The sequence below is a fragment of the Myotis brandtii genome, unplaced genomic scaffold (assembly GCF_000412655.1).
Source record: "Myotis brandtii unplaced genomic scaffold, ASM41265v1 scaffold345, whole genome shotgun sequence".
NCBI lineage: Eukaryota > Metazoa > Chordata > Mammalia > Chiroptera > Vespertilionidae > Myotis > Myotis brandtii.
In genome coordinates this window covers 2631936-2646331 of record NW_005363283.1, presented here as the reverse complement: position 1 = coordinate 2646331, position 14396 = coordinate 2631936, and the positions used below count along the sequence as shown (strand labels likewise).

At 37.6% G+C, this 14396-nt stretch overlaps 1 protein-coding gene across 4 annotated transcripts in view; it reads right to left on the bottom strand.

Moving 5' to 3' along the window:
- Positions 1 to 14396, bottom strand: part of AFF2 (AF4/FMR2 family, member 2) — a 598244-nt gene that overhangs the window by 88710 nt on the left and 495138 nt on the right. For all 4 annotated transcript variants that reach the window (XM_014544018.1, XM_014544019.1, XM_005871569.2 and 1 more), the window contains one exon: positions 10908 to 10945. In XM_014544018.1, coding sequence (XP_014399504.1) covers positions 10908 to 10945 — 38 coding nt within the window. The remainder of the gene's footprint in view (positions 1 to 10907; positions 10946 to 14396) is intronic.

Below are 14396 nucleotides of genomic sequence, written 5' to 3'. Positions count from 1 at the left end.
CATGTGAACCTTATATTCTGGTGGGAGGTGACACTTCAAAACAAAGACAACTAGATTATAGCTAAATATATTGTTTAATCCAATTGACAGACAAATAGATAAATACAGAATGAGGAAAATTGTCAAAGAGAAAAAAAATAAAGTAGGTTGAAAGTAATGGTGAATGTATATGTTGGAGGGGTTGCTATTTTGCACAGGGTGGTTGTCTAATGATGTTGATCTTGCACTAAGCCTTTGTAAAATTTCTCTTCAGGGTATTCACTATCCACAAGAGAAAATCACTATTATTTTGAAACAATACCCACATTAATAGCCTTGATTGACCATTTTTTAATTATTTAGTTAATTATTTAAACCACTCTTTCAATATCCATGGCTCTGTGTCATGTTCCTGGATTATTTTTCAAAAGTTAAACCCACATTCATAGGCTACCATATATCACTAAGAACCACACACATGTGTGATGAAACTCTCTAAAAGGATCTCCCAACAGGCTTTGCACTACAATAGTGTCATTGCAGAAGGGACTGGCTGTGCTTAGCTCTATCATTGTAGGGCAGAACTCATTTGGATGGATTTAAAAACACATAGCATTTTTTAGTTGTATCAGGTATGGAAACAGATATTTCTGTAGTGCTAAAAATACTAAGTTCTCCTGTTCCCTTTAAATGTTCTCCTCTATAATCTTGTATCAATCACATAAACATACTTTAGGAAAGATGTGAGGTTTAAATTATATATGAGTGTACCTTTTTTTTCTGCAGATAGTGTATAAATACAACCACATATACCTTTCAAGCAAGTTTGCTAGTACATACAGTTTGCTTTGTAAAACCTTGCATTATGATTTGAAACAAGTTGAACTTTCACTTAACCAATGCTCATAGTAATACATATCTCTCACTAGTGGAAAAGATATGAATGAGGTGTGCTTCTACATGCACATGCTATTATTAGCAGATTCCTCCATTGTACACTGAAAGGTTTGATATACAGAGACAAATGAGTATGGATGAGCTCCTTGTCTGCCCTGGGTTGTCCTGCTAGTAACTCACAGGCTTCCATAGAAGCTTATAATTATATACTCCTTGAAGCTGCTAAAAATAAGCAAAAGGCCATAAGAGTTATCAGAAGTGTTTTCCCAGCTACATGGAACCCAGTTGTGGGAATGTGGTACTGAGAGGAGAAAAGCAGTGAAAATATTAGAGGGTGATGAGGACAGAGAAATTGACACTGAGAGAAAGATTTGAGAACTTCTATAGTTATGGCTGCCTCTGCCTGTCCAACACCAGTGACAATTCAATCTTGGGTTTAAATTAACATGGAACATGTGGGTATATTAAGGCACAGAGTATATAAATGCACGTACATATAAAAACTAGTTTATAATGACATGTAACTTACTCCCATGCTGTAAATTCTATATATAGAAACATTTTCTTGTAGAAGAATGAGTTCCCTTATTTTTTTTTAATGTTGGCTTTCTAGATAAATTCTGTTGGTTTAGGTAAAAGCTTTAGTAAAGCAGAAACTATATGTTTCCTATTTCAGTCCCTGTCCAAATAAAATAATTTTGATAGTTATATATAATTTTGATAGTAGTCACCCCAAACTACTAGTCAACTAAATAAGAACTTATGACTTCAGACTCCTGACTTTAAACATATTTGTGATTGAGAGAGGACTGATTTATTATTGGGAACCCTGTGTGTAGTTATCCTGGAACATGCATAATTTCCCTAAAAAGAAAAATAGTCCTACTGTGCTTATGTTTGCAGCTGATAAAAACACATTCACAAAGTATTTTTATGTTTGTGGATTAAAGTCAGAAAACGAAGCTTAGAATAATAATTTATGTCTCATGCCTAAAATAATATATCTCAGTGTAGCCTAGATGTTTGAATAATGTAAAAGGAACCATATGGTTCTATGTCTCTGAGTCTATTTTGTTAATCAGTTTATGTTGTTCATTAGATTACACATATGAGTGAGACCATGTGATACTTATCTTTCTCTGACTGGCTTATCTCACTTATCATAATACTTTCCAGGTCCATCTTTGCTATAGGTTATTTTGTTCATCAGTTTATTAGATTACACATATGAGTGAAATACTTCTTTCTCTGACTGGCTTATTTCACTTAGCATAATACTCTCTAGGTCCACCCATGCTGTTGCAAATGATAAGAGTGCTTCCTTTATTACAGCTGCATAGTATTCCATTGTGTAAATGTACCACAGCTTTTTGTACCCACCCACCTGTTGATGGGCACTTGGGTTGTTTCCAAATCTTAGCTATTTTAAATTGTGCTGCTATGAACATAGTGGTGCACATATTCTTTCTGATTGCTGTTTCTGATTTCTTCGGGTATATTCCTAGAAGTGGAATCACTGGATCATGTGGGAGTTCCATTTTTAATTTTTTGAGGAAACTCCATACTGTTTTCCACAGTGGCTGCACCAGTCTGCATTCCCACCAGCAGTGTACTAGGGTTCCCTTTTCTCCACATCCTTGCCAGCACTTGTCCTTTGTTGATTTGTTGATAATAGCCATTCTTGCATCTCTTTGGTGATTAGTGACTTTGAGCATTTTTTCATATGGCTCTTGGCCATCTGTATGTTCACTTTGCAGAAGTGTGTATTTAGGTCCTTTGCCCATTTTTTAATTGGATTGTTGGTCTTCCTTTTTTCAAGTTGTATGAGTTCCTTATATATTTTGGAGATTAACCCTTTATCAGATGTATCATTGCCAAATATGTTCTCCCACACAGTGAGCTCTCTATTCACTTTGTTGATGGTTTCTTTTGTTGTGCAGAAGCTTTTCATTTTGATGTAGTACTATTTATTTTTTCCTTAGTTTCCTTTGCCCTCGAAGATGTATCAGTAAACATATTGCTATGAGAGATGTCTGAGGTTTTGCTGCCTATGGTTTCTTCTAGGATTTTTATGGTTTCATGACTTACATTTAGGTCTTTTATCTATTTTTAGTTTATTTTTTTGTGTATGGTGTAAGTTGGTGGTCTAGTTTCATTTATTTGTGTGTACCTGTCCAATTTTCCCAACAGCATTTATTGAAGAGACTATCTTGACTCCATTGTATGTTCTTGCCTCCTTTGTCAAACATTAATTGTGCATAATGGTTTGGGTAGATTTCTGGGTTCTATGTTCTGTTCCATTGATCTATATTCCTGGTCTTGTGCCAGTACCTGGTTGTTTTGAGTACAGTGGCTTTGTAGTATGACTTGATATCCTATATTATGATTCCTCCAACTTTGTTCTTCTTTCTCAAGATTGCTACAGCTATTTGGGGTCTTTTTTGGTTCTATTTACATTTTTGGAGTAGTTGTTTTGGATCTGTGAAATATGCCGTTGGTATTTTAATAGGGATTGCATCAAATCTATAGATTGCTTTGGGTAGTATGGACATTTTAATGATATTGATTCTAGCAATCCATGAACACGGTATATTTTTCCACTTGTTTATATCTTCCTTTATCTCTGTTTTCAACATCCTATAGTTTTCTGAGTACAGGTCTTTTACTTCCTTGATTAAATTTATTTCTAAGTATATTAATTTTTTTGTTGCAATGGTAAATGGGATTTTTTGTTTAGTTTCTCTTTCTGAGAGTTCATTATTGGTGTATGAAAGTAAAATTTTTAAAAGTGGAAGGAACAATCAAGTGTTGGTAAAGCCACAAGGGAACAGCTAGGTGCCCAAAGAAGCCCTACATGAGATTTACATCTAAGTTCGCAGAGAAGGATTAGCCAGATATAATCAGAGAAGATTTGATATGTCTATTTCTCTGCAGTTTAAAAAGGGGCACCTTATAATCCTTCCCTAACTCTAACCTTTAACTTCCTAGAATCATTTCTAGCATTTTCTTAGTTTCGTCAACATTGCACTGTTCTACACTTAATTTTAAAAGTGAGGCATGAGTCTTCAGTAGTGTGATACTTTAGGTATCTTGGCATACACAGTTACTCTTTTCCTTCTTTTTTCTCCTGACATTCAGAAACTTGATATTTCCTTCTACTGTGAAACATTTTCCCTCTCCTTAGCTGCATTTTCCTACCAGACATTGCCCACAACTCCACATCTGCTTTTATTTCATTATGTCTTTTGCAAGTGTCTTTCTGTTCTCTCAAATGGCTTCACCCTCACTGTTCACCAGGGGCCTCCTGTTGATCTAGGGTGATCCCACGTCCAAGTAGCGCTTGCTCCTTCATCTGTGCCTAGTAGAATGCTTACACATGCTTCCATTCCAGAGCCTGTCTATTATATTGTAGTGTAATGATGTGTTTGTTTCCCTGATAGAGGGTGAGGATCTCCAGGGCAGACTTTACCTCATTGATCTCCCTATCAACTGAGCCTAGCAAATATTAGGTACAAAATTAACATTTGTTAAAAGAACACATATGCATGGATTGCTGGAATTTCCAGCAGATTCTGAGTTTTTAGGTTTTCTAAAAGATTGCTGAATGGCAACATTAAAATAAAATTCTTGGTGTAGTTCTTACGTATTAAAAACTGAGTTGATTTGTACAAATGAATTAAACAGAGTTGTCCATTCTTGTCTAAGCAGTAAATGCTAAGAAGAACAGGATTATAAAGTAACATGATATTTTATAAAGTACTGAATAAAGAGGTATTTTATGAATGTTGTTGCTTTAAAAAGTAACTCCAATTACCTATAAAATAGGGGGTGACCAGAAAATTGTGCAAGTTTCATTAGCTGTGAAGATGATTGCTAGACCTTTCTGCATCTGAATATAGCTATCTGGACAACATAAAGGGCACAATGTATTTATTTATTTATTTATTTATTTATTTATTTATTTTTATAAATATATATTTTTATTGATTTCAGAGAGGAAGGGAGAGGGAGAGAGAGATAGAAACATCAATGATGAGAGAGGATCATTGATTGGCTGCCTCCTGCACCCCCCCTACTGGGGATCGAGTCCGCAACCCAGGCATGTGCCCTTGACCAGAATCCAACTAGGGACCCTTCAGTCTGCAGGCCGATGCTCTATCCACTGAGCCAAATTGGCTAGGGCAGGCACAATTTATTTTTATGCAGCTGTTTAGACAGAAGGTTTATTCCTATATTTGCTTTAACTACCCTTAAAATGGCCACAGCTGATTAGAGATTGACTATATTTTTGTTGATGGAGTACACTGGTCTGGATACCTCACTGAAACAAGTTGGCCAGGTGGCTTACCCACTGCTCTTCTGAGGCTTACTGGGGACTGTTGGCTTCAAGGGTCTCATTCAGAAGGACCTACTCCTAAATGTACCCTAAAATCATTGAGGATTGCTTTTCATGTCATTTGTAATTCAGGAAAATCATTGAGTATGACAAATGTAAAAGAGACACAGGAGATATTTTACAATTTCAGACTTTGGGGATTTTTTTCCTTTCCATGATTAACTTTTTAAATAGTCTGCTCACTTCTAATACTCTTATAGAGACTGGACATAAGTTATTCAGCCCTAAGTTTCTAAAAACTATCTATGAGTCTAGATCCCTATGTGGTCATTTTATTTCACATGGACTTGAGCATCCATTTTTTTTGTTCCATGAAATACCATGCTGGATAAAGGTGTCCTCTGGTCAAACACATTTGGGAAATCTTGTATAAGACAAAATTAAACAGACCTCTTTCTATAAGACTTATTTGAGCCTGAATTATGCAAATGTGCAGAGGAAAGCTGCAGGAAAAAGAGGTGATAGTGTAATACCAAATCTCTGTGGTGTTGAACCTTTTTTTTTTTTAAAGGAGACAACCCACAAGACTAGTGTTTGGTGGAACACAGTACTGAATCCATCACCTGATCATTCTGAGAGGATGTGGTGATCCCAGTGACATTCTACATATATGTGATGTGCCTGTGTCCAGGAGCTTCACAAGAGATATGGACTCTAAAAGCAAAATTACCATTGGCCCTAAGGGATCATCTAAAAAGCTAAATCATGTCTTTGGAGCCACACTATCTTCTATATAATATAGCTCTTTAAAACTGTAATGATGTGGCTTCTTGTCTTTCATTTCACAGATATATAAGGCAGAAATAAGGGGAAAAGGCATTATGCTTGTGTATAAACATATACTAGTATGTATTACATATGTAATGTTTAATGTATGTGCTTGTATGCATCTATGTCAAACTTTAACATCAAATATGTCCTAAAATAAGAATAACTATAAAACAGGATTTCAAGCTTTAGTTTTTTAAGAGGTAGAAGAACCTTATAAAGTATCTAACTAGGGTCTATAGAAAGGAAAGAATGTGTCCAATTTCATACAACAAACTAGTGTTAAATTCAGGACTAGAACCTAGGTCTATGAACTCTGTTTATACTTAAAAATTAGGGGATAAATTGATGATTCACAGTAACAAGTTAGAGCGCTTCAATGGTATTTGACTCTACTAAACTAATCTCTGTCAACTGGATAAGCTCTGAGAGTCCTAAACCTCCACTACTTCTGAGCCTTGATTTCCAATCTGACCTTTCACTGCCTACCTCCTCAGCACTACAGTCTCAAAGTCCTGGTGCAAATGTCTCCTGCTCTTCCACCCCTTCTCCAATAGTGATAACTAGAAGCATTTTTGTCCTTAGAGCTTCCCTCATACTTATCAGTACCCCACTTAACAAACGTATCTCTCTCTATTTTGTTTTTAGTTCTTTGCAAGCTGATTATATCTCTCCTACTGGACTCTAAACTCCCGGAGGGTAAGAGCCCTGTCAGATGTATTTTTAATTCTTTCATCATCTATCACAGTTCTGGGAATGCCATAGATTCTCAATAAATATTCATTCAGTGAATAAATGAATAATTCACAAAATTATGGTCAGGAAAATATTTGTGGCTATTTGCCATTTTCAATAATGAAACCACAATAGCTATAAAATAGATCTGTTCTTAAGAAAAGTTGTAATTTCCTAACCAGAGTGGATTCTTATTTTATGCTTGACAACTGCTCTCTCCCTCCCTCTCTCTTTCTCTCTCTTCCCTCTCTCTTTTGGTAATAGAGGTCAAGCTCAGTTAGATTCAACTCAACTTATTAGTGCATGGCTTTTAGCCAAAAGCAATTCACATTTGCAGAAGTGTACTATCACATATGTCTTAATAACAGAAATGTTTTTTTTTAATGTATGTGATGAGTCACATATGGTAGAAGAAATCTGTACATCTCTCAGGCCTGTTGTCACAATGAATATTTGGAGATAATTGCTGTAGAACCTGAATATCCAAGTGAAAGTCTCTGTGACACATTAATGAGCCACAGTTTGAACATACTAACCAAGCTTTGATACAGTCATGATTCCAATAGACTGAGAAATATCCCAGCATCTCTTGCCCTGATAACTGATCTTAAGAATGTTCAATTTTGATTCTTATTCTCAAAGGTAATATTTAATGTTTCAAGGTAAAGTCATTAGTGTATTCAGGTGTATTATGTGATTACATTCACTAAGCATAAATTTAATTTCTTTTATATGGAGTATAATTAATGTGTACTACAATCTCCCTATGGTGATGAAAGTAACTTGCAACCATGAAGGTATTAAAAATAAACTGAACAAATAGATGAGAAATAGGGAGGGGAATTTCAACCTATAGACAGGAAAATATACAAACTAGATGGATAATCATTTACCATCATTCTAATGAAAATGTACTTAGCCTTAGTTAGATCTTGGGAAACAACAGAATTTTAGAAAATGCATATACCTTTTGCAATATATTCATCTTCACACAACTTGGGAAACTAGCAGTATGCTCTAGCTATGTGTTCACTGGTTTATGAGGCATCACTGCCCTGTTAATGGATCTTATATCCATAAAAATTTTCAAAGATAGTGATTTAAGAGTGATATCTCTGCACTGAATGAGAATTACATGGTACGTCAGCCTCAGAAATTCCAAAACAAATGATTAGGGCTCAGTAAATACCTACTCAATGTTTTAAAGTGCAGGAAGAGAAAGGGTTGATAGTTTAAGCTTTATAGTCATGGAAGAGTTTAAATCTGTGCCATTTTCTAACTGACCAACTAGAGCAGGGGTCAGCAAAATTATCCAGTAAAGGGACACATAGTAAATATTTTTTACTTTGTATGATCTCTGTTGCAACTACTCAACTCTGCTACTGTAGCACAAAAGGAGCCACGGGCAGTATGTAAACAAATTAATGTAGCTGTGTGCCAATAAAACTTTTTTGTAGACACTGAAAGTTGAACTTCATATAATTTTCACATGTCACAAAATATTCTTCTTATTTTGATTTTTTTCTCAACCATCAACCAAATACTGCACGCGAGGATGGCATCCAATCGCACATAAGATCATCTTCACCAATGTGTTCATACATTAACTATAAATGATGCCTCTAGACCTCTACTTTTCCAGCAATCCTGTATGCTTAAACAGTCAAATGTTAATTATTTTATTGTATCTTTATTGTTGAAGGTATTACAGATGTCCCTTTTTGACCCCGCTCCCTCCCCCTCCCCAGGCCTTCCCACACTATTGTCAATTCTTGCATAAAATATCAAGCCAGTAACTAATCAGAGGCAGAAGAGCTAAAATAAACCAGAACAACATGTGACTATTTTACATATGGCATGATTCAAGAATAAGAGACTGAACAACTTGGTAAGTTAGAACACATGGGCCCTTCTGATTTGATACTCCACTAGTGTAGAGCCACCAGTCTCATTAAACATCCAGGCCAGGCTCCTGCAAGGACTGTTTTCTGGGATGTGTCTAATTTGTTTACTTGTTCATTCATTCAGAGTACATGTATTGAACCCTTATTCTATTTAGGGTCCCTGTGCACTATGTATAACTGAAATTCTCTGGCAGACAGCAGAAATGGAAAGAGAATCACTATACATAAAACATTTTAAAACTCCACTTCTGCTCTGCTGTCAGGCTAATTGAGCCAGGCTCTGGAATTTCTGTCCCTAAGTTGAGATCTTGAAGAGACTTCTCTACTTAATGTGCTCCAATGATTGTGGCTAGGCAAGTGAGTTAGATATTGTGAGTCCCAGTGCAACAGGACACCCAAACTCACACTGAGAACAGTATCTTATTAAATTAGAAGACAATTCTAAGCCTCTACCAGATGACTGTGATGTAGGCTTATTACTAAGCAGATTTTCAAATATATTTAAAAGTATAAATCTCCCTATTGTATTACTAATTATTTGGCTCTTTAATTTTCCTGCTTTCCCTTTAGAATATTCCTTAAAGTGCTAGACATTAAAGTCACATTGTAAATTAATAAGAGCTCATAAAAACATAATTATCTGTAGGGTTAAATCCTCACAAGGAGCAGGGAGAAAACTAGTCCTACTTTCCAGCCACTAAAGTATGATCTAATGCAGCTCCACACACTACCAATGGGCAGTCTTATGTATGCCAAGATGGAGGTTGGGACTCACTTTCTATTGAGAGGGCTTGAACTTGGAGGTGTTTGTCCCATGGAGGGCCTATATTTACACGCCTCCAGCACTTGTCCCATTCCTTGTGATCTGGGGCACACATCTGCATGTGGATAGACCAAAGTGGGGGTGCAGTCAGACTAAGGGAAAGATCACCTATGGCTCACTCAGGGACTACAGTTCTGGCCTTGGCCTCATTAGCACCATGCTCTAATTCATGAAGTTCACCTGTTATGGACTCACAGCACAGAAGCCTTCTGGGCATAGATAGAAAAGAAATCAGGATGCAGAGAAGATTTAATCCACAACCGAACACCCAGAGAAAAATGCAGCATCTAAAACTACATCCATAGGATGGTTACAGCATAATACATTTCTAGACAACAAATGTCCCAGAGGCTACAGAAGCCCAACAAGGAATATTCTGTGGCCTAAGAAAAATTCAACTTGAAGACAAAGTATATCAAACCTTTTGGAAAAAGAATTAGAATTTACATTTAATGGTACGCTAAACACCACCCTAGTGACTTGAAAAAGTTAAATAGTTTGCAAAACACAAGCAGCCTTCTTGTCATTGGTATTACCTGATTCATTCTCCCAGAAACTACTAAAAATAAATGCACTCCTCATTTCTACATCAGATACCCACTATAATGGAAGTTAGCTGAGATAAATTAACACATAGTTCCTAAGGATGTGATATTACCAGACCTATAGTAACCCAGCAAATATAGCAGATCTTCTCTAGGCCACATGACTAGGAGGACTGGTATGAAACATAACACTGCAATCAGATGTCACAAACCTTAATGACAAGACGTACACCCTTCTTAATTTGAAAGTCTCCCTTCTGGAAGAAACAGGATGTCTAAGATGTACTATATTTAAAAGACTGCCATGCACCTTGTTTATAATTTAAGAGTATACCATAGAATGCCTTAGAAATAACTGTTAGCTAGAAAAACTTTTAGTTAAATATAGTACGTGAGCTTTTCATTAACAGAGTCATGAGGCCTTGATGCCAAGGTGCTGAACCTCCCCGTCATGGCTGGAAATCACTTGGCACATTTTCAGCTATTTACATCTCTGTAATTGTTCCAAGATTTGCAATTAAAAATGTAAGCTTTTTAGCATGTGCAAAACCCAAAGACTCAAAGCACTATGCATTGGATATGGTTATAATAGCATTTGGCAACTACTCATGGATGGCACATAGTACTTTTTGTAAACTGGGCACAACTTAGGGCACTTCAGGATAAAGACGACAGGAAAAAACAAAGGCTGGTCCTGACTTATTGGAGGTATTTTTGTTTGTGTGTGTGTTTTCTGTTGTTTTTAAATTGTCATGAATGGAGATTAACTCAAAATCCAAGGTCTCTTTTGTGACTTTATTTTTTCCCATGCATGGAGTCCATTAAAATTAAAATTTCCAATTAATAAAAAAATAACTTACTTCACAGGATTATTCTTAGGTTTTGCCTTTTCAACAGCCTGTAAACAGAAGGAAAAATGCAATTAGACAACATTAGCAAGCATAACCTTTGCAACTAGTTACCAAAACAATAAACAATATAAAATGTTCTTCAGAAAGATAAGGAGCTAGTTGAAGCCGGCTGCTGGAGATAAGCAGACTGTAGACACAGAAAGCAATTTTCCTCTCCCAGGGAACATGGTTACATGCCTAAGTACATCTTTCAGACACAGGCGGGTATTGTCAGGGCTGCCTGGAAAGTTCAGCCGTGTCCATAGGAGTAGCACTTAGATTCACAAGTGGATTCTCCTCTTCCAGCCTTTCATTCTAATCTTCCCCCATGTGGGCTTCCTTTGGTTTTTATGTCAGGAAAGGTGGTAGATGCAGAGGGTATGGTCATTGGCATATCTTGCATTTTAAAGTCTGTGGTAGGGAGCCACTTACCCTGCATTACTACTGACACCTGGCTGCACCTGCATGGTTACAAAAAGGCTAAAGTATCATTTCTAAAATCATTTTTATTAGCAGACATTACAAAAAGGCAAGAGATGACCGAATGCTCAGATCATTGTCCTCCTGTGGAACCTTTAAGAAAACACACCAAATCATTGAAATGAGAAAATCTCTGGGCCTCTTGGCCTGCATTGCCTCAGACATGGAGCCTGGTTCCAGTTTATTGCTGAACCCATTGATCTGTGTAAAGTCCATTTATCATTCATGAAAAGAGCTAGTGATCTTCACAGTATATTAGAAGAAACAACTCAGATCATCTGTCAACAGCCTTCTGATTTCTGTTTCCCTCTCCACAGGGACTGCATCTCCTTCAATACTTCTGGAATTAAAATGTTTCTAAGCAACACAGCTGGGGGTGCTGATGGTAGAATGGCTATAGTCTATCAAGCTGTTTAAGCACCTGGAGGTTTTAGTGATGATTTTTTTCATACTTTTGTAGCATAATTATGTAATCAGAACCAAACTTGTACTTGCCTAGACTTTTTGAGGCTATAGAAAAATATTTAATATGGGGTGTACTAAAGCAGCAGTTTGACAACCTCAGGGTTCTTCAGATCCTTAAAAAAAAGTATCCAGTTGGAGACCTTTTTACTTGTTAATCTTGGACATGGGTGAGGGCTAAGAAAAGAAGAGCATACTGCTGTAAATTAGAAAGCAGAGGTAAGAGCTTGTAACAGAGATGATTTATAATATAACATTGGACTTGTTTTGGATGACCAGTGCAGAAGCATGCTGAACCCTTCTATGCATAACAACAACTCAATACACCTTGAAATGATTTTTTAAAAATAAAACACTTCCCAAGTTTAGGCATTAGTGTTGGAGATCTAAGTCCTCCTCTATTAAGTCTCAGGTTCTATTGCTAGGTGAATACCCATTAATATTTGGACACTGGACACTTTCTTTGGCTTTATATGCAAAAATAATTTTCTCAACATCTGTATCTAAGGTTTAAATTTGGCAAGTGGTAGAAAGTGAGAAAACTAGAGTGAGATAACAGGTAAAAATGAGCAATATGTTCCTGGCTGACACAAGTCATGTCTCACATGTACTTAGGATATTAATACCTATCCTGGTAAAGAATACTGAAACGAAGAAGCTGATGCTGTTGAGGCCCAGTGCATGGGATTTGTGCACTGGTGGGAGGCATGGCCTGTGGGGATTGGCCCACTGTGGGAGCGCTGCTCATCCAGATCAGCCGAGCGGATGTGGACCTGCCCTCTGAGCAGCTGCTCCCACTGTGTGAACGCACTGTCTGCATTGAGTGTCTGCCCCCTGGTGGTCAGTGTGCATCATAGCGACTGGTCGACTGGTCATTCTGGTTGTTCCACCATTTGGTCACTGGGCTTTTGTTGTATAGGATTGTTGTTCATGCCAAATTAACAAATTAAACTTTATCACAGATAAATATGTATAGGGACAAAACATAGTATGCATAGCATTTGGTACTATCAATGGTTTCAGGCATCCACTGGGGGTTTTAGAATGTAACCCCTCAGATAAGAGGGACTACTATACATTCATATTTATCCATATGCTTGTAGTAGAAAACACAGTAGTCTTTCACATGTGTTTCTCCTCACTCTCACACCACTATCACACTCAGAACACTTTTGATACCAGATGTATGAGGATTTTTTCCCTTACCAAGAAATTTTCTGCAACACCAGCTGGGAGTCCTACAATTTAACTCATTTCTAACACTATACTAGTATACTTGGGGATATCAGATCCTATAGGTTAAGGGCTCAGTCCTACTGAGTTGCCAGTTTCAGTACAAGTTGTCACCTGTACTTCAGACTTGTGGACTATAAATAAGAGGTTCCCATAGTCCCCTTCTCAGGTTCAAATACTTGTCTAGAGTGGGTCACGGAACTCAGGAAAACAGTTATTTGTGTTTACCAGTTTATTAAAGGATATGGTAAAGGATACAGATGAATAGCCAGATGCCAGATGAAGAGGTATATAGTGTGAAGTCTGGGGAGGGTCCCAAGCATAAGAACTTCTCTACCATCCCAGTTGTGGATATGTTTGCCAACTTAAAAGCTCTCCGAACCCCATACTATCAGAAATATTATGGAGGCTTACTAACATAATTATTAATTTAATTTCCAGCCCCTCTCTCCCCTCTCTAGAGAAGTGGGAAGGGGGAGAAATAGGGCTGAATGTTCCAAGCTTCTAATCATGGCTTGTTTTTCTGGTGAACAGCTCCCATCCAGAAGCCTACCAAGAGTTGTCTCATTAGAAAAAAAAAAAGACATTCTTATCACCCAGGCATTTCCATGGGATTCAATATCTTGCATTAGCAACTTGGGTCCAGACCAAATATTAAAACAAAAGGTGCTCTTAATGTTCTTATCACTTAGGAAATTACAAGGGTTTTCGAGCTCCATGCCAAGAAGAGAGGCAGAGACTAAAATATGCTTTGTTTTATCTTACAATACCAAATACCAACTGACACTGTGCCTCAGGGTCCTACTGGCAAAATTAGGAAGCTGGAGTAAAGACTCTGCATGGTCATTTTAAAGTCTGGTATCCTATATTTTAAAACACACACAACTATTTAAATATACAGTCATGCTTGCAGCACTTAACAACAGTTAAGTCAATGACGGCATCCTATCCTATATAATAAGAGAAAAACATGCAAATTACCCATCCTTCCACCACAAAGATGGCTGCACCCACAGTGGAGGCCAAGTTACCATAACAAGCCTTAAGGAGCAATCAGCAAGGACCTGAGGCCTCGCCTGCGCCCCCTGTGGGGCTTGACAGGGGACCTCAGGCTGTGCCTCCCACCCAGCAGGGCTTGACAAGGGACCTCAGGCCGCACTCCCCTGCCCTGGTGCTAGGCCAGGGGACCTCAGGTCGTGCCCCCCGCCCTGGTGCCAGGCCAGGGGACCTCAGGCCACGCCCCCCACCCCAGCACCAGGCTGGGGGACCTCAGCCCCCTTTCCC